A 21,576-nucleotide genomic window follows, 5' to 3' on the forward strand; every position below is an offset into this window, starting at 1 on the left:
CATAAGTTAACTTTATGAGAAAAGATGAACAGAACACATAAGAAATGACAGAAGGCATTAATTTAAATCAGTCAAATGTAGCTTTCTATATGTATAGTATAAAAAAAGGGGGGGGGGGGGGGGGGGCAAGCCATTAGCTCGGCAAATGAAGACGTGACCTAAGATGCTCCATCATACGAGGGGGTCATATGAAGTGTAGCATGTAAATCACCGTCTTGCTGCTACTACAACCGCTACACCCTGGAGCACTCCAGGGACAGCAGAGGAGAGGAGTACGGCTCCATGGGCAAGCAAGGGAAGCATGGACACGCAGAGATATTTACATACAGTCAGACAGACTTCCTGGCATTGTCAGCCCGAGAGCGTTGATGTCAGATCCACTCCTTCCTGTGCAGAAGGGAGAACGCTATGTGATGACAATGGGCCCAAAAACAGGACAAAGAGGAAATGTTTAAATTTAGGCCCCTTCTTCCACCATCTCCTCTTTCACAGCTATGGAGCTCTGGAGCTGTTTAGTTTTGTGAATTCCTTCAGCCCCCCCACCACCCTGCCTCTCCAGAGCTCCCTCTCCCCATTGTGTCATTTCAATAGAAGGATTTTCACATTCAGAGCAAATCCCAAAGGAGGATCAGCTAGTGAGACCAGAGTTCAGTCAATCACTTGTTTTCACTGATGTTCCTTTAGAAATTATAAGTGCTTTCTCATAAATCCACCCAACAAATAGAAGAGAAGAGAAAAAACCAAAACATACATAAATATGTGCTTAAAAAGCGAGTGGAAAACAGATGAGGGGTTTTTAATGAACTGAAGACTTAAAATGGGATTAAAAATGTGATAAATATTATTTATAAAATGAAATGTTTCCAGCATAATTTAGCTCTAAACGCGTTGTTATGAGCCTGTTTAACTCAAATAATTACAGCTGCTCTGCTGGTGTGCAGGAATGTGTGTCTAGGTGTGTGTGTGTGTGTGTGTGTGTGTGTAGGGGGTGTTGGTGTGTGTTTCTCTGTCTGCGTGAGAGCTTTATCACAAATCAGAGTGTCGGCGTCTGTAGAAGCTTACAGGGCAAGAGTTCACCGGTTTGTCCAACTCGTTCTCGGAGTCTTGAGGATAGCGGACGGACTTCACAGGCAACAAAAAAGCCCCAAAACACACGTGATCGGCAAAGGAGTCGCTGCAGTCCACGACTTAACTCATGGATAGAAGTTAAGCCCGCAGAGGACGGCGGATAAGTCTGGCTGACGTTAATAGCGACTGCTGTTATTGACTTTGACGACAGCAGCGACGATGCCTGTTTGACACGGAGGGGGGAAGCTTTCTGCTTTCAGGTAAGTTGTGAGCTCCAACAGCTAACTTCTCTTCAGGAGGACTTGTAAGGGAGAAAAAGACAGTTCGTTTTTCGCGGGTGTTACTTGACAAGCAAGTTTATGAAGTTCGTGAATTTCACAGCGAAGCCCACATCGGCTGACTTTTGCGCTATTTCGACTCCTTGTTTTCACTTTTTAAAACACTTTTGAGGTGGTTAAAAACTTAAAAGACCGTTTTACACTTCAGCCTAGCGTTAGGCAAACGTTAATTTTATTGACGCCATTTTTTTTAAAATGACTTAAACGCCCAGTGCGGCAGCCGTCTGTCGTTCACTGACAGCGGGGTAGAGCGAGCTGCTGGTGCCCTTAAAACTTTTGTGACACAATAAATACTGAAAGCCAAAACTTAGTGAAACTTAGTGTATATCTCATTACAGTATAACTACCAAGCAGGGTGTATAACACTGAGCAAAACTCATAATGCTGCTATCAGAGAATAACAGTCTTTTAAAGCCATTTAAAAAAAGTACATGAACTTTTCTGTTTAAATGCTAAAATAAATACTAGCTAATGTGTGTAATTAGACAGCGCTTGTAAAACTGTCATTTCTTCTTTTTCTAATTATTTTTTTTTAAACTTTTTGCGCAGCTACTGTTTATTTAAATAGCCCTCTGAAAGGCTTATCAGTAAATTGAATTGTAAAATTGTGCTGAGAGGCCAGCTTAATTGAAACGCATCTTTCGTTGTGATCTGAGGGAACAACAAAGATTTGTGCTGGGGGGCCTCCAATTACACAAAATGCTTCCATACATTTAAAGGGATTACAGTAGAAGGGGGTGCTATTAGCATGTGGTGGGTTCGCTGTGTCACCGAGCATCTTCTTCCTCAGAGGGAGCTTATCTGAGCTCTGATGATGTCACAGCTGGAGCGGTCCTGAAATAACCACACATCTCTGTAGTGGGTGTTTCCATGACAACACATCCTCTCGGTTTAAATGGTGGATGGCAACTGTGTCGTAAATAATTACTTTGAATAATATGGGCAAAATACTGGGAAAGTGGGGAGCTGGGTGTTGACTTGTTGCACAGACGTCTGCCTCTCGCAATCACAGAATAAGACTTTGAATACTGTCATGGCGTTTCAGTATTTAAGCTCATTGTATTGGTTATTCTTGAATGTTTGACCTGCGAATAAAATTCAGTTTATTTAATATCCTCCGCTGATATTTCCCAAATTTGTGGTGCCCATCTACAGGCAGGCATTCTGAGCGAGTTACATTGGAGTAAGGATGATATAAAATGACAAGGCAGTCAGTTTAATGTCAAACTCCTGAATAAAAATGTGGTTTTGTTCCTCTAGGTGATTGAGAAAGGGAAGGGCCTGAAACATGATGTCCATTGGAACTGATAGCTGACACCGTAGAATGAGAGAGGATGGAGCAGACAGGCAACCCTGCCCTTGAGAGCAACAACCCTAATGGGTTTGTCAACCGAGTGTTTAATGTTTCTCTGGATGTGGAGAATGAGACCAGCAGTGTTTATATTCAGGAGACTGGAACAGGGCCTGCAGAGGGGCAGGGAGAGACCCAGGCTGCCTCTTCTCAGACCCCTGTCAAGGACAGACAGGAGGTCAACAGGAGGCCTCGTGCCACAGGGGGCATCTGGAGGATCCTGAACCGAAAGCGAGCTGTCTCAGAGCTGGAGAGGAGACCCCACTCCATGATTTTGCCTGGGGAGGCTTCCATCCCGAAACTCTCATTCGCTGACAAAGTTCGATCCTTCAAGAAGCTTAAATCCCCGGCTGTATTCAGAGGGAAGGCAGGGAAATTGTCCACTGCAAAGTTTACCAGCTCTTTGGTGGATGAGGAGTCTTTCTGCCGCGATATTGGCACACCTCAGCAGCCCAGTGGTGGCACGCTTAGACAGCGTGGCCAGAGGCATTCATATGCTGGCTATACAGCACAGTTTGACTGTTTGTTTGAAGACATTGACCTCTCAACTTCTATGGATGGCCATCAATCCACTATAACGGGCGAGGCTGTGACTCAGAATGGCTGCAAACCATCTGAAAAAGTTTCTTATACTAAAAGAAGCCACAACAATTCAGCCAACTGCAACAAAACTGCTGCAGCTTGTGAAGAACTAAGCACTAGAGATAGCCCGAGGACCCACCGGAGTGGAGGAAGGAGGCACAAAGATGTGTGGAGTTACCTGAGGAGGATTTCCCTTTTGGGGAAGACCAATCCTGTGTATTCAGAGAGGAGCTTTGACTCTGAGCTTCCCTCACTGGACAAAACAATAGACTCAGACTATGGCTCTGTGGACTTTGAGAGTGTCAGAGACTTTCAGCCACCTCCCCCAAAACAGTCGGACACCAAGGGGCACTTTGGTGGTCTCTTCAAATTTTTCAACAACTTTGCAGAGACAGCTAGACGATGGCGAACAACGTCACGCTCCTTCTCTCCTCCGGAGGGGGAGAAGACTCCGATGAGCTCCCCACGGGCCCCACAGCGCGCAGTGGACAATGTTCACAGTGTGTCTCTGACACTTCACAATGAAGGACTTCCAACATCCCAGCCTACCCCTTCATCACCAGTGACTAGTAAATTCTTACACTCCAATAGCTTTAATGGTGACACTCCAGCACCTGTGACAGGTGGACGATCACCTCCAGTGGTCCTTAAAGCCTTTAGGCCCTGCTCAGGACCTCAGGCTGTCAATGGCCTTCAGAGTTTTGAAGTTACAGACAAACCTGCTGACAGAGAGACAAACCTCCGGTCCAAGGCCATAGTAGAAAATCATGTCCCTCATTTAGGCTTAAACACGGAGGCTGAAAGTGAAGCAGAAGTTGAAAGGGACCAATCAGATTCTCTCTGTCAAGAGGAAAATGTAGCGGGACAGACAGGAAATGAGCAGGATTCCCAAGATGCTCCGCTTGACTCCCACCAGATACAGGAAGTGAATGTCCAATCACAACAAGGTGATAAAGAGAGCACAACCAATAGCGTACCAGCATCAGATTCCACAGAGGAAATATTTAAGGTAGGTAACTTTAAATAGCTAATGAGCCACCGAATTCAAATGAATGCATTCAGTAAACAAGTGTGTACTTTGTGTTGTTAAACCACCTTTGGTTTTCTGTTATTTTTTAGACAAAGGCATTTTCATGTGTAAAGGGTCACGTTTTTATGCCATAACTACATTCCATTGCAGGCTTTTATTCACAATATTAACACTGCCAGAAGCATGCGTCATGTCATTACTTCATAAATGCTGGAAATATCATTTATGTAACTGCTTTAATCATGGTCATTCTTTTGCTTCTGAAAAAACAACAAACATAGAAGCTAAAAGGGACCAGGGGTGATTTGGTTGCATGCAGGTAGCATACGTGTCAGGAAAAAACAAAAATCATTCAAAGAGCTAGACTATGACATGATTTGGGCACCTGCTTTGCAGTTGTCCTTTTGCCCCATCTGTTGGAGAAAAGAGGAAATAGTAACTGTAAAGGTGCACAACATCATAGTGGAGGAATTTGGCCTTTTCTTGCTTAGTCGGCCTTTTGTAGCCTGCAACAAAACCCCACGTTTCCCACAGAGCCAGGCGTGTGTGTGTGGGACTGCGGCAGCCCAGAGTTCTGTGACATCCGCGCATCATGACAGCACCCTTCCCTTCTCACTCCAGTGGCAGAATTAGTCATCTCCCTTCTAGTCACAGCAACGAGTCAGGACATGTTGGCCCCAGCTCCTAATGACAAAATCAGATATGACATCTCAGTACTCAGCACACTTTCATAGGGGCTTATTATGCAAAGGCAAGGGCTTTGGGAGCATGTGTTTTGGGAAGGGTGCTAATGTTTGGTCCCACTGTAAATTAGCAGGGTTCTACGCTGATACCACTCTTAAATGGAAAAGATAATAGGGGCAGAAGGAGGAATTAGCAGATAAAAATAATTCATGTTTAACAGTATTACAAGATGTAACTTAACTTGAAGCCTACTGAAGAATTTCAAGATGGAAAATGTTTTGAGCCTTAAGAAGGGCAGAATTTCACTTATTTAACCCAAATCTTTTTAAAGGGCTTAGTAAACCTGCGTGTGTTGAGAGTTCTGCTTTTTGAAGTCAGTGAAAAACTAAACAAGTAAGCCTTAAAAGAGCTAGCTGAAATCTGTAGGGTGATAAATGTCAGCCTAATTAAGGTTCACAAGCCAAGTAGCTGTGGCATGAAAATGGAATAAAACACAACTTCATTTTTTTGCAGAACTGTTTGTGCCAAATGTGTACACAGATCAGCAGTAGAAGAGAAACTGCAAACACTGATTATGTATTCACACACTGACTTAACTGCAACCCACTGGCTTTGGGGGAACTTGTTTCCCTACTAATACAAGTACCATAATACTTAAAGCCTTGCTTCAAGTATTGTGGTACCTCATTAAGTGAAATTGATCTATTTAATTCAGCCGTGCACTCATGATTTTGAACGTGAGAGGCTGGTAGTTACAAAGTTTTTGCTGCTATCAGGTTTGTATCACCTGCTGTCAAGGTGATACAAACCTGACAGCAGCACAAATGTGTTTTGGCCTGTCATCAAGATAAGTTATTGAATTAACACAAGTTTGGCAAGAGCATTGCACATGGACAGCAAAAACTGTGAAGCTGTGTACACCGAGCTTTGCTAAAAAGAGCGTTACAGCTCAAAGTTGTGCCAAAATAATTTGTCACATTTACACTGCAAAGCCCTGTTTAGGGGACGTGATGGCGTGTGACAAGAAAATCCTTCTCAGTAATCACAAATTATTTAAAAATGAAATCCACATGTCTGTTGTGCTGATGTTTCCCTTGATTTGCCAACAGTCTTGTCATTCAGTTACCTACTGATCCACTGCAATTAAGCTACTGGGTAGAAACTTTTAAAATAAAAAAAATTTGAGGTATATTTTGTTGAACCTGCAGAGACATTTTTCTCAATTCCCTACACAAGAAATGTATTGTTGCACCTTTATCTGGGCCAAACTGCTGAGTATCTGTGCCAATCGCAGCTGTGTGAGCAGATTGCCAGCCAGACAGGCTGCAGTGTAAGACAGCCTGGCCCGGCCTTGCCCCACTCGAGCACAGAGAAGACCTCTGTACCTCAGAAGCGCTTGCGCCCTCGTCCTCGCCCGGCATCAGCTGTCCTGGACCTTTGGAGACCCAACCCGGACCGAGATCTCGACAGCCATTACAGTGAGGTCGGCTCACTTTCCCGAAGGAGACGCAGGCCTGCTACCACAGTGCAACACTCTCTGGGGCAGAGAGGGATGACTTCCCGCGCCAGGCCTTGCTCTGTCATAGAAACCAGTGTTACTAGGGAGACGCAGTCCACGGAACTGCATCACAGAGTAAGATGTTAAACTCACTAAAAGCAAACATATAAATATGAACATAGACACGACAAGTAGTCCCATATATATACCAACACATGCAGCTATATAAAGTCTATGTAGGTGTGTCTATTACACATAAATATATCTCATTTTTACACTGAAAAAGGGAAAATAGGTAGGCCAAGTCTCACTAGTAGTCTCCACCAACTCACTGACAAATATAGCACAAGCCCATAATGAATCAAAGACACACCACAGACTATGAAGGGCATCCCAGTACTAACCCAGTATTTATATACCACTCACTGTTTAGCTGCAACAATGCTCAGCCTCTGCCTGCATTTTTGGATGCAGCTTTTATCCCTAGCTCTCATACTCCCTTTCTGCCTTTCTCTCTCTCTTTCTTTCTTTTTACTTTCTTCTGTCCTCCCTTGTGGTTCCCCTTTCTCTCTCCTTCACTCTCATTCTTTTTCTGTGGCCAATTTTCTGCCTCATCGCTTCCATAAGCTCTACCTCTCATTGCCCTAACTCAGAGTCAGTTCATTTTAACCTGAGAGACTGCCTGGTTGGCATGATGTATAGTCTCTCATGGTTTGCTGCAGGGCATGCACACTGACCAATGCACCAGAATAGACTTGCTGGATGTGAAATACTTTAATTCTCTGCACAAAAAAAGAAAAAAAAGGGGGACAAGGCAGTAATGTGAAGGGCAGGAGAGAGTGTGCATTCAGCCTTGTGTGTGTGTGCGTGCATCTGAGTAACCGTGTATGGAATATTTGAGGTGTCCTGACTAGTCAGTGTTCTCCAGGCCTTGTCTCGCCCCCCGGGTGTGTCACCGTTAGAGCCCCCACACAGGGCGTCTCTCCAGCGGTGTCGCTCCCTGCCTCTCCCCCCCAGCACTCTCACTGCATTGGCCCTGCTCCTGCCACAGTCAGGTATTGTTCCATATTTTTATTCGTTTAAATATGCAGATTGTTAATTGATGTATGCTCAGTTCTGCATGTCTTCTTGTCTCTATCCAGCAGACATGGGGCAGTCCTCATCTTCAGTGCGCCTGCGGTCTGGAGGTTCTGGTAGCTGCAGGAGGAGGAGGCTGTTAAGACCTGGGTCAGAACCGCTACAGGTCAACATAGTGAGTATAATATACACACGCTTGCAAATAATGGCATTGCGTAATTTTATTTCTTTTATTTCCTTTTAGACTTTTCAGGCCTTTGGACAGATTTATTTAAAAAAAAAAAACACTGCACACAGTGGACGGTATGATGACTGATAGCTTCTCTCTGATACCGTTAATATTGGAGTTTACAAGGCGTTGCTCAGTGTTTCATCAGATAATGAAGGGACTGATCCGTGAAGATGGTGGCCACGTGGATTAATGTCACGCAGTACTCTTTGGCCATTACTCATCCTGAGTTGCACACCCAACATTTCAGATGTGTTGTTTAATGTGTCGAGTGCAATTCACTCAGACCAAATTGTTAATTTTCACAGCAGATAGAGAAATAGCAGTAAATTCTAAATAATACTCTTTGCATGCTGGATTCTCTTAAAACTGTCTAGAGTGTCAGTTGTGTAAAATTGGCTGTAGAGTATGCTGGAATAACGCTGCTCGGGAGGTGAAACCAGGCATTTCGGAATCGATGCTTTGAAGTGGAAGTGGCCTCTAGAGGATTCTAGTGAAAGGAGATACAGAGTCTTCTGATACATCCTGACAGGGTAGTGGCACACATTTCTAGTGCTGGGTCCAGCAGCTCTACTTACAGAACTATAATGCACAAGACAAACACTGTTTTTTGTTTTGAAAAATATTAAGACTAAAAATAAAGTGTCAGGAAACCACTCCTCTTTTTGATACACGTGACCCAATATAGCAAACAGTGCCCAAAAAGGGTCTGCAAACCTTTTCATACGTTGTCTGGTTGTCTTCTTTATGTTATTCTTTCTACCCCCAAACTTGCCATGATTTGTCTAACTTTGAGCAACATTTTAGGGTTTTTTCTACCACTAAAATTATGCTTTTAGCTTTTTGACACAAAAAAGGAAAAAATTAGGTTCACTGATGTTTGTTCCTTTTTTAATATAACTGTGCTTTTGTGGGTACAATCCAAGTAGAAATGACTTTGGGTCTAATGAAACTTTTAATCATTTGCTCACATTACTTTTTCCAGAATGTTTTAATCTCTCTGCACTCCCAAACTCACTGTTCCTTTCACCTCTGTGCATCATTCATTTATTGTAATAATTAAAGTGCTTTAATCTGAAGTGCATCTGAGTAGCTAATTTCCAATCCTCCGCTGAGATTTCAGGTTCCAAGTCTTTGTTCCATGTGTGTTCAGTTTTTCTAGGTCTCTAAAGGACTCGATATAAACTCGTAAAAGATATTTTTTCCCCAGAAACAGTCTTTTGTCATCATTATTTCGACAAGTGTAGTGAGTGAATTATGTTTGTGTTTTTAAAAAGCTCAAAATAAAAAAAAGGCTTCTTTTCAGATCAGATGTATCCTTCAGTTCTTTAACATCACAGTTTGGATGAGACAGCTCTTAAGCCTTTTCATTGCTTTAGAGGGCCAAAATTTGAATGTAGAATCTGCATTTCCTGCGGTGTAAAACCGGTTAGACCACACTGTTACAGTCTCTTTGTTTTAAAGATTTTTCTTACATTATATCAGAATGGAGCTACATGTTTAAAAGTCAGCTTACCAGCCTGCTTTGGGGTAAATATGGAAACTTCAACGAATATTATTTATTTGTAGTATCAGAAAAGTATTTTTTTATTTTACTCAGAAATCACATAATTCAATGCTTTTAGTTGCAAAGGTATATTGCTACAAGTTGCATTTTCCACATCAGTCTCAAATTTCCAGTTATTTACAAGCAGTCAATGAGGACTGACTACAATATATGAATTACATTAAGGAGTCTCTTCTCATAGCAGTAATGCTGTCTGCTCAGCTGCTGAATTATGATCCCCGGGCTTTCGGTCCTGGCATGTCTTCCCATTGAAATTTTGTAAGCTGTGCCTTTGAAGAAGTGACACTACTGCATTTATAGGCTTTGATTATAACTTTTTTCTCCTGCTGATCTAAATAGTGTTTGTGAAACACTGCGCACTGTTGCCATGACACTCACTGGCTCCAGTTCATCTTCTTGCTTCTATCTTTAGGCAGCCTTTTTAAGCGTGAGCTAAATAGAGAAAGTGTGTGGGTGAGAGAGAGAGAGGCAGAGAAAAAGGGGTGGGAGAGAAAAGAAGAGAGATGCTCCCTTTGTCGTGGTCCTCCCCTGGGGTAGGGAACATGGACACATAACACTGGCAGTGTCTTATGTGTGCGGTTGAGTGGTGAGAAAAGTTTATTTGGAGCAGGCTCAAACGCTGGGATCCAAATAAAATCAGTAACGATAGCTTTATTGTCATTATAGTTACTGTTTAACAAAATTTCATATGACTCCTTAAAAAGCAAAGGGGCGCATGGTGACTTAACCTGATAGTATATAGATGATTGATGGATGGATCTCTCCAGGTCTTCATTGTTAAAAAGCTCTTGTTTGTGATACAGCGTAGTGTATATTATAGTCTTCCTGTTTGGATGACTGGTAGAGGCCGGAGGCCGCAGGCACAGAGAAAGCATTCTCACTGCAGTGGATTAACTGCTAATGCTGACGCCTCTCTTCTCCCTTTCATTTAAATGGATTTCTCCCCCAGTCAACCTCCTCTCCTCGTCTCTCCTCTCTTCTCCTCTCCTTTCCTCTCCTCTGACAAACTCTGGCAATAGGCGTCTTTAATTCCTATGCAGATGAGAGGACAGTTTCCTGTGTGTTACTAATGCTGTGCCTGAAGCTCTGCTGTCAGCTTGTCAGTGAAGGGGACTGTCTTATTAACAGCTTCATGCAGATTAAGAGTTTCAACAGAAATCTTCTATGATTAAGTTTGGGCGAACCTAGGTCTGTCTGGACATAATCATATTATGCAATGCTATCTATTTATTATGAACGCATGACTCAGCAGGCAGTGGTTAGCTGGGCAAGAAATGGAGCAATGATAAAAAAGGACAACGTCCTTATGCACACACTTAAACACACGCGGGGAGTAACAGTGCACAAAATTTCTGTTCACTAATTTAATCGGACACACTCGCAGATTTCGTTTGTATTTGCATCCTGGGTCTTTGGCCCCCATGTGATACACCCTCTTTGCAACCCTCTGATGCACACACACACTTCACATGCTCTTCTGATGTATTCAGTATTCATCTGTCAGGATGTATGAGTCATTGCATTGACAACTTCATTATTTGGTGTGGAATGAACAGCACCAGCTAGTGATATTTCTGTCAACCACACTATGAATGTGTAGCGTTTGTTTCACCCTGGGCTTTCTTTTAGAGTCCCGAGAGAGAAACCATGGGAATAGCTCCACCTCAAAATAACTGCACGTTTGTACAGTTTGCACTCAGAGCCAGTGGCGACCTAGAATCCTTTATCAGTGTTCATTCAGCATTGTTCCTCAGTCAAGGTGCTGTAACTTACCGCAGCCACCAGCTAATGCTGTTTTGTAGGACGCTGTAGAATCTGATAAATAGCAGTGCCACTGACTAAACCCGAGTAGATGGTTGTGTTAGAGCCTCCCCAGGCTGTTTCTTCTTAAGAATGATTTTCTGCCTGTCAGGTGTGTGCATGTTGTTGTTAATGGCGCATAAATGCCCATGTGACTGTGCTTACATGTATGGGTGTGTGTTTCTGCGTGTCAGCGAGTGAGGCAGAGAGGCTAAGGGCCTTTCTCTTATATAACTGAGGAGAGCGTTGCCTTCACTGTCTACAAAACCCATTTCCACTTTTCAGATGGCTGCACGTTCCCTGGGACTGGAAGAACAGTGCCTGCGTATTAATTCTCTGAGTCACTGGTGTATCCTGTTTTACAGTAGCTCCGCATTACACTCTGTATTTTGTCAGAGCATGCATGCCTGTGCAAGTACTGATTTGCGTTCATGCTTTCTTGAAAAACACTCCACCGTTCTATCTCTCAAACTGTGATATGTTGTTGACAGTGTGGGACAATGGAGAAATACTGGTGGATGATTTCAGCAATATCACAACATGCAGTCATTTCACCTATGAGACCGTTTCAGACCTAAAGGACTTAGGGCTTGTTATCCAGCACCAGTTGTAGTTCCATGTGTACAAGTCTTCCCTGGCTGATTTTACCCACAGCCATCACTATCCACTGCTAGTGCTACTGTAGCACCTTGAAGGTGCACTGCATTGTCCTGTATAATATATAAAACCAATTAAACTAAGTTTGTGAGAGAGACTTGTAATGATGCCAGGTTTAGCAGAGAAAGCTGTAATTTGAATCGCCTATACAGAAATAGGTTAGAAAATACAAATGTCAATAAATAAAAAGTAGCTAACTTTCAATATGACGCATATTCATAAGGAATATGTGTAAAATATATTTATTATATTTAACAATTTATTAAAAGAGCTAACCCTGGATGTATTCAGTTAATATTGATGGTCAGCTCTTTGAAACCCCTATGTTATCTGTGATTCTTTACTCTCTCTGTGCACATTTAGAGACAGTCTCTCTGATTTGAATTACTATAACTAACTTACTCTGCTGAGTGTTTGGAGTCTGAATAAAGAAATAGCTCCGGCCCTGGTCACTTTATCCTGCATTAAAATAATGAGACAGAAGCTAACTGTCTGTACAGTGTTCTCCTAGTTAGAATGTATCCTGCAGGCCTCTGTGAAAGATGGGGTGTATTTTTCTGGCAGCTGCCACTTCTTGTGTACATTATTTAGCTTAACTTTCTGCCTTTGACCTCCCTGACTCCCAGCTACGCCACATGCGGCATCAGAGAAAACCCTCCATCACATCCACGTATTATGCAATCTCCTTGCTCCTTGTAGTTCTTCTTCTTCACCCCCCCCCCCCCCCCGTCTCGATCCGCCTCCCTTTCTTCATGACCTCAGCGCTCGTCATCCCTTCCTCCATCACGTCCATCTCTGTTTTCTCCTCTGTTCACATCAAGTTTTCTTCCCCCCCACTTCTTTCTGTGCTTGCTTACCTTCTCCCCCCTCTTCCTCTATTCCTCCCTCCAGGCATGTGAAAACACCTGCTTCCTGTGGCCTGTTGTGTGGATGTGAAAGCTTGTGTGTGAGCACAAGAGCACAAAGTTTTAGTGCGCATCCATGGCTGTGTGCAGTCGTATATTTTAGCTTTTCAATGGAAGATGGTTATCAGACAGCCTATTAAGTCTTTGATGGCAAGAGCTACCCTAACAAAACAAAAAAAAGAAATAAGGTGCTCAGCAACAGAAAACAAGCCAAACAAGCTTTCACCCAAATATGGTTTCACTGCAGAGTTTTGCATTTCAATCTGCTGTTCTGCTTTTGAACTCTTGTGGCGTGGAAGCAGTGAGAATGTAAAATCGTTTTCGCTCAGAGGACAGGTAGAGGTTTCTAACCATCCCTGCAGTTTGTAGCTAGTCGCACATCTATGGCATGCACTGTGTGATAGTAGATTAGAGTGAAAGCATGGACTCATCACTGCTAACTGCTGTCCCACAGACTATGTGAGAAATGTTTTACAGGAAAAATCTAAACATGGACGTTTTTTTTACTCCTGAAAAGCCGTGCCCAACAAGCATCGCATGCAAATCATCCTGAGTTGGAAAAGTCAGGAAGAACAGGAAGGCACTTCTCTCTACATGCTTCCGGGGGGGTCTGGGCTGCAGGTGGCACCCAGTGGCTCTGATGAATGGTGACAATAACACATGCTTACTACACACACAGCCAGCACAGTTGAGTGTAGTCAAGCAATGCCAGTTTTTACAACCAACCTAGCAAATGCCACTTGACTTTATCCCTCACACCTTAGCTGGGGTCTCTCCAGCGACGAGTCTGTGGGCTTCATGAAACCACACACTGACTCTCACGCTGAACAGAACCATAACTAAGAAACTGCAGTTACAACAGTGCTTCGTATTGGTTGCAATGTCTCAAAAGCTGCCTCACCATTACATACTTTGTTATGTTAAGTAAATATTTTAACAGAAACAGAGTTCTCCCCTATATTAGAAGACATTTGAAAGCGGTCATTTAAATGCATGTTTTATCACTGAGATGATTCAGGGAGGCAGCTTAATGAGTGAAAGGGATATCAAGATGATAATTTAATGGCATCATTTAATGAAATAGTCACTTCTGTTATCTTCGTTAATCGTCTTTAAAGAAACATTTTTTCTGTTTGGGAAATTACACGTATTTCTCAAAGAAGAGAGATGAAACTATCGTTACAACTCACATAAATGTGAAGCTACAGCCAGCAGCTGTGTGGCTTACAGCAAACAGTGACAGCTTGAACAAGTGCTTTCAATCTCATTAGGATTTTTTCTTAATAGAGGTGCGGGAGGATAATGCTGAGATTCATTTGTTTATTGCATTTTTGAAGCTATCAATGCACAATTAAATTACTCTGTGTTATACGGTTATGACAGTAGCGTGGTAAGCTTCTGTCACAGAAGTGCGGAAAACAGGTGAGGCGTGCATCAAATGAGTTTCTAATTTTATATGTTTCAAAAATCTTCAAAGGCTTGCTTTCATTCCACAGAGAGACTTGATGTGGCATTCCCTAAGTTCAGCCTGTGTTTATTCAAAGACTTTCCGTCTTTAGTTCTGCTAGTGCTGCACAATGCTATGCAGTCTCACCAGGGACTGACCCAAAGACCACAGTCGCTGGACAGATTCAGTTTGTTTTGCAGTCTCAAGAACACACAGATACTGTATTGATTTGTGATTAAATAGCAATTCATTCTCGTGACTGTATCATGCATGAGCAGGACTATTTCTCTTGAAGCTATTAGGCCCTGGAGTGTTTTGATATCACTTTTGAAATATGTATCCGTGATTTTGTCTGCCCTACTTGGCATCTATCTTACTCTATTTCTCAAATCTCCGTGCGCTGACCCACTGACTCGACTTTACACTAAAAGCCAAATTGAGCTGAACGAATAAACAGCTGATGCCTGAACAATGGTGACAAAACTGCGTTCAGGAAAAGTCCAGCACTTTATTTTTAGGGCGCTTTTGTGGCTGAAAGGCCTGGGAGGAAGCAGGAAGTCAGTGTGGTTGCCGTGGGGATGGGAGGAGAAGAAAAGAATTGGAGCAGACAGAAGGGAAATGGGTGTGGTGGGCTTTGCCTCCTATTAACTAAATACCTACTGACCACAAACAGATTCATTTGCTAGCACTGAAACTTAGCAGTCTTTTTCAGAGAGAGGTCATAAGATAGTGGCGGCTTTTAACTAATCCAAAAATGAAAAGTAAGAATTAAAGTAAGTCTCAAAAGAGCTGATCCCAGACCAGCAAATGAGCAGCACTTGTCTTAAACTGATATCATGTAGAATCCAGCTTTTACCCTGGGGCATAAATTACTGGTTAATGTTCTGTCATATGCAGGGTGTTTTTTCCACATTGTGCAAGCCTTGTTCAAGGACGGCAGTTTTTACTTAGCTTTATTCTAATATTATTTAACCACCAAGTTGATATATAAACACGCACTGCATTAGCTGCTGTTCATTCCCATACGGAAAAGAAATAGTAAAAACTTATATGTGATTACTCATGAAAGTGGCCACTTTCATGAGTAAATCATATAAGGCTTACATGATTTACTCATGAAAGTGGCCACTTTCGCATTACTTTCATACATTGTTTTAGTAAGTATCCAAAACATACAAGTTTCATTATATAATTTTTCAAGGGATCTTATATCTGTTTTCACTCTTATATGCTTTTCATACAAGTTTCACACAAGACAGATACAAACTTTATAAGATTTATATATATCTTTTCCATATGGGTTGGACCGACGCGTTTACACAGCTACCATATTGTTCAGGGGCATCAGTATCCCCTAATGTATTCAGACCTGTAGGAAAAAAGTCTGTCTACCTATTTTAAGCAGTTTATCTCAAACAGCACATGTTTAGTATTAGATTTAATAAGCATTACACGTGTTAGCAATTTACACTGTGACAGAAGAACAGCAGCAAAAGTGAAAGGGATGATTTACAAGATGGTATTGAGACCTGCTGTGATGTATGGTTTGGAGATGGTTGCACTGATAAAAAGAGAGGTGGCAGATCTGAATATGTTAAGATTTTCATTAGGAGTAAACGGACAAGAATATTAGAGAGACGGCTAAGGTTGAGTGGCTTTGAGACAAAGTTAAAGAGAAAAGGCTGAGATGGTTTAGACATGTGCAGAGGAGGGATAGTGGATATACTGCACAAAGGATGTTAAAGATGGAGTTGGCAGGCAGAAGGAAAAGAGGAAGACCTCAAAGAAGATTTGTGGATGTAGTTGAAGAATGACCTGCAGAGGGTTGGTGTGACAGAGGAGGACGGTAGGGTTAGGGTTAGATGAAGGCAGATGATCTGCTGCGGGAATCCCTAAAGGGATCAGCCGAAGGAAGAAGAAGCAATTCACAGGAAATTTGTAAAGATGCTTAGGAAATGTAAAAATGCTCCTTAATTGCATTGAGTTGTTTGTCAAGTCTTTGGGTGTGTAATGACAGCAACAGTTGACTGAAAAGTCATGTGACTCACTGTGTTTTTATCAAGGCTGCTGTCTACTAACTTCTGGGAACTTACACAGTAAATGAGTCTGTGTGAATGACGCTTTCTACATGCTGTTACAACTTGATCACTTGCATGCAAATGGATTGTCAACAGTGTGTCATGGACATAGTTTGGGACTCGTTAGCAACATAACACAATATTTTACAAAAACTTGTCACCATTGGAATCTTCTTCCTTTGGTGCTTAGTTTTGACTTTTAATTTTTTTTTTTTTTTTATTAAAACACAGTAAGCAGAAAAAACATTTTACAGTAATAATATCTTCAGAGAGTACAAAGTCACTGTGAACATGAACATCATGTTATAAGGTTGTATTGAACTCATTTTTTTTTTTTTTTTTTTTTTTTTTTTGCCTGTCCCGTTTGGATCTTTAGCCATCAGAATTGTTGTCTGAAGGCCAAGAAAGATGCCAAGTGGATTTACTTTGCCAAGTGGATCATCATGGCCTTGCCATATTGGTCCATTTGATTGACCTTTATTATAATTGTGTATTTATTTTATTTTCGTTTTTTAAAGACAGGACAGACATGACTGGGGGATAGGACAGGGAGAAAGAATGAAAGAAAGAGAGGGAGAGAAAGAAAAATAGAGGGGAGAAGAGATGGTGAGAAAGGGGGGAAGAAAAAAAAAAGAAAAAAACAAACAAAACACCTGGATCAACCGTATGGAGATAAAAAAAACCAGAAGGAAAACAAAAACAAACAACAAAGAGCAACATAATAAAAACAACACCATCACAATAAACTAGCTAACAATAGATAACAGTAGATACTTTTTTAATTTCACCTGTTGAGAATGAAAAAAGAAAACAAGCAGAAGAAAACGAGAGCAATAGAGTAAACAACATCACGATGATATATGGGAATATAACTGTAAATACTAAATATTAAACATTATTATTGATCTCATATTAAGATCTGCTGAGGTCTAGACAATGGTTTTTTTTTCTTGTCAATAAACCCATAGAATAGAAAAAGGGTGCACTTTCTTTTTCACAACTCGATATACAAATGAATCAGTAGTTATATTCAGACCTACTGAGGCTGGATTTCACCCATTAAAAAAAAGAATTCCCACAATTTACCTTTTATAAATTTCACTCATCTCTCCTTCAAGGTCATCTTCTGATTGCCCTTTGGACTGCTTTCCACATAGATGCTATTTTTAGATCACTCTGCTCTGTCCCCTTGCACTTGTGTCATTGGTATGCACAGTGGATCTTCCCGAGTATGTGAAAACAGCAACATTTCAACTTGAATTTGAACCCTGAATTGTGTTAGTGTGGCTTAAGTAACCTATGTTTTCAGTGCACAGAAAGACTATTGTCTCCCTCAGATGCTGCAGTCTGACCCTCTAGAACGAATTAATACTGTACAACCCTGTGAATACTTCATAAAAACTATAACCATGGTCCTGGTTTTGCTTCTAACCTTAGATGCAAATTTGAGGTTCACTGTAAAATTGCAAACCGTGCAGTGCAGGTAGTCGTGATGGGATCTAAATATAGCAGCAGTCCTGGAGAAAGTCCAGAGGTGCACGATAAGATCACCTTCGGAGTAGGATCGGATAAATACTGATCTGGTTTGGTTTTTAATGTCTGTAGGCAGAATCCCAGAACTTCCTAATTGTTACTCGGGTAAATATGAAAGGCAGTTATTTGTAGATTAGTAAAATAGACCTTTGTTTGTGTGAGCTGTTCTCTCATGGGTAAAACATGTCCCAGTGAAGTGGGGAGCCAGCAGCTGCTTCTGTGAAAACGGTTCAGGGTCATTTTCACATGAGAGGATGAAGAGTGATGTCACTAAATTGACTGTCAGTTTGGTTTAGTGGTTGACAGTCCTGAAATTGGTGCAAGTCATACGACTGAGCTGCGTCTGTGCTCGTTCCCTAAGTAATGCACATTCACTAAGTGTAATTTCAGACTCATTTAACGTAATTCTCTGCCAGTGGGAAATATTCTTCCGTTTATACCATCTTTTTTTTTCTTCTGTATATGTATGAGTATATTAGCATTGGTGTCTGTGCAGATTTAGACTTTCAGATGTGACCTTTGTTGTCTAAATGTCAGGGAGATTGGAGAGGGAGCCCACAGAGGTAGGGTAGGCTTATGTAATCTCCTCACTCTGTGTTGCACACACACAAGCAGAGAGAAGGGGGGGAAAAAGCTTGTTTGAGGACGGTTGTCATATCTCAGCTGTGATGCCTTGTATGGCTCTCTGTTCTCTGAAAGCCAAGCTTTCAGGAGCCATTGCTTTTATCAGCATGTATGTGCAGAAAGTGCCCTGGAAATTATTTATGGCTTTAAAAATACTGATATATTGCACTCCTTTGGTGTTATTCTCTTAAAATTATTCTGAGGTCTTTTGATTCATTCCAAAGCTCACAGCTCAATGTGAAGTTAGAGTGTAGTTTGGAAAGGGAGTGTGTATCCGTGTGTAGGATGGTTGACTAGGGAGATGGAACTGAAGTGATTCTCCTATGTTAATTTATTCACAATCACGTTGTGCTCCACTCATAATCTGCCAACAATCCCGCAGGCTGGGATGTGCTCATGTTCATCTAAGGTATCACTGTGAACATGAAGGCCAAAATTATGTGCATGCCAATGGCAAACACGTGCATCAGATCGGAGCTTGGGCCATTTTGTCCTGTCACTTTCGATAAACTTAAAACAACTCAACACTGAAAAACATTGCACTGCACACCAGACACTAGTCTCCTTTAGGTCTGAAAGGCTGCTCTGTAGTTGTAGTAGTTGTTCCTCTCTCTTTTTCAGAGGACTTCACCTGTTTCCTGCACAAACTTCTAGCAGTTAGAGTTGATTTTGATCCGCAGAAACTTAACAGAACAACCCCACAAGCACAGCCTCCTTTTCAACCATTCAATCAATATGCTCAAAATGCTCCAGTCACACTAAAAGATATCAAACCACAGCTGCACTTGTTTATGTTGGCCATGGGTGTAAAACGCTAACTAAGCTAGCAGTAACAGCAGTCTGTGTTTCACATATTTCTGTTGCAAATGTGACAGTTTAGAATATATTGCTACTGACTTTTAAATACTTTATTTCTACAGTGGGCTGCTGTTGAAATCCTCCTCATTTCCCAGTGACCGTAGAGTCAGAAAGTTGTTCTTGAGTTTTGTTACTTATGCTTCACCGAATCACAACAGTAATCATCTCAAGGTACTTTACAGTGTAAGCTACAAAAATGACAGAAACGAGAAATGAGCAGGCATTTGGCAACAGTGGAGAGAAATAACTCCAGCAGAACCAGGATCAGGGAGGGAGGCCATCTGCCACGAGCGGTTGGGGGGGCAAAAAGAAAAGCACAGAGATCACAAGTAACAAACAGGACAACACGCAAACAAGAGGAGAGAGAAGACAGAGAAACGACATGCAGTTGTGGCATCTAAGCACATTTGGTGTCGAGGGGAGGGGATCGAAGGAGAAGTGATTTACAGGGAGCCGCTGAGCCAGTGTGGGCGGGAGATTTGTGATCTCCCTTTCTAGTGCCTGCACCTTCAGTTATTACTACTACAGAAACATAATTTAAGACTATGATGATGTCACATGGCCCATTATGGCCTTTAAAATACACTTTGGGGTATAATTACAGTTGTTGTTTTTTAAAATATCCTTTATTTTTGGGAAACAGTTACTATGATCTGGTTCTTTTACAAGTGATGTATATTGTTTAGTTTTTCGCAACTCTAGCTGGGGGTCTGAGGTCTACCAGCACTGTCAGGTTTGACATATCATGTCCATAAATCCATGTTTGCATAGATCATTGTCAAACAAAGCACATCAAATACCCAATCATTTGATGTCTAAGATATTAAAATGTAAAAACGTCCAATGGGTGATTTCTTTTAATTAGGCACCGCTTGGAACTGACATTTCCTCCGTGAGATCAGTTTCAGCCTTTTTATTGCAGCAGGCAACTGAAATAATTTTTCAAAAGTGGATACCAGTGCTGAAATTTACACGTTTGTCCCTCTGGAGCCATTAGTTTTATAAATCCCATTAGCTGCTTGAAGTTTCAAAGTTTTCCAACTGACCCATCACTTCTATCTAAGGAAACTGATTTATTACACAATTTCAACCACTGGATACATTTCACAGGTATTTCTCTTGATTTAAAATTTCTATGAAGTCAAATTTATAACTTAGAAACCTAAGCACCTAAGAGCTTCTTCTTTTCAAGTAAAATAAAATGATGGCAATGACACATACAGCATGTTCATTAACGTTCATGTAGTACCAGTTTTCCCCTTTTTTCCCCTCAAAGCACTTTTTACACTGCAGGCTGCATCCACAGATACATTTTCAATGCTAACACACATCAGGGGATTCTTGGGGTTCGGTTTCTTGCCCACGGTCACTTCAGCATATAGATCCAGGAGCTGGGGATTGACTCACCAATCTTCTGAAAACTATGCAACCCACTCTAAATCCTGGGCCCCCATGAACAGGATATCTGTTCATGGGGGCAGATATCCTGTGAGAAATTTGCCACCAGTGAGGAGTGCAAGGGTCCACCCAAGAGACGTGACAAACCCCATAGAAATAGTGAGACTACTGAAGACTTGTACATGGTTAAACGTGTATGATGTAACAATAAAGTCATTCAGAAAAAATCTAGTTTAGTGGAAAAAAATTTACTTTGTTGCAACTTAATTGATTAATACTACATTTGTGGAGGCATCTTCCATTTTAAAAAAGCAACAACAGCAACAGGTAATATTAAAACTGTACAGAAATTGAAAAAAAAAATAATTGCAAGGAAATGGTGGTCTTAATTTTATCTCTGCCCTCTATAGAGAGTAGTGTCAGTGTCCTTTTATGTAAGGAACTCTTTCTTTATGGATGCACTTCCTTTGTTTTTGGAGCACTTTATTAGATACTAGAGCAAAGGTAAGTCTGCATCAGGCAGAATTATTGTAGCATAGATGTGGCTTGGACTTTGAACTGCATATGCAAAAAAGGTTGCACTGCAAATGAAAGAAATAACTTTTAAGGTTAGCTCCACAGAGTACATCTAGTCCAAGTTCTCCAGTTAAGTGCACGCTGGACCGGTCTTCACACGAACTTAGAACTTAAAACTTGAGGTTCATCTCTTGAGGTTCATCCACTCCAGCAGGACTGAATTGGACACCTTTGATCCCCGAGAAACCGTTGCATGTCCGAGAGATGGCACCTTTAAACGGTCTTCTTGCATCAGTGAGGTGCGCCCGGTGCACCAGTGGTAATGCAGAAAGTGCA

At 41.6% G+C, this 21,576-nt stretch overlaps 1 protein-coding gene across 6 annotated transcripts in view; it reads left to right on the forward strand.

Moving 5' to 3' along the window:
• The first annotated feature begins 1,033 nt into the window (after nt 1-1,033).
• arhgef9a (Cdc42 guanine nucleotide exchange factor (GEF) 9a) overlaps nt 1,034-21,576 on the forward strand; it is a 49,124-nt gene continuing 28,581 nt past the window's right edge. For 2 of the 6 annotated variants that reach the window (XM_080901887.1, XM_080901882.1), the window contains exons 1-5: nt 1,034-1,328; nt 2,667-4,348; nt 6,348-6,686; nt 7,480-7,606; nt 7,694-7,803. In XM_080901887.1, coding sequence (XP_080758013.1) covers nt 2,741-4,348; nt 6,348-6,686; nt 7,480-7,606; nt 7,694-7,803 — 2,184 coding nt within the window. In that variant the 5' untranslated portion in view covers nt 1,034-1,328; nt 2,667-2,740. The remainder of the gene's footprint in view (nt 1,329-2,666; nt 4,349-6,347; nt 6,687-7,479; nt 7,607-7,693; nt 7,804-21,576) is intronic. The other 4 variants (XM_080901880.1, XM_080901883.1, XM_080901881.1 and 1 more) reach the window with 3 other exon arrangements.

This window comes from Rhamphochromis sp. 'chilingali' (assembly GCF_963969265.1).
Source record: "Rhamphochromis sp. 'chilingali' genome assembly, chromosome: 13".
Classification (NCBI taxonomy): Eukaryota; Metazoa; Chordata; class Actinopteri; order Cichliformes; family Cichlidae; genus Rhamphochromis; species Rhamphochromis sp. 'chilingali'.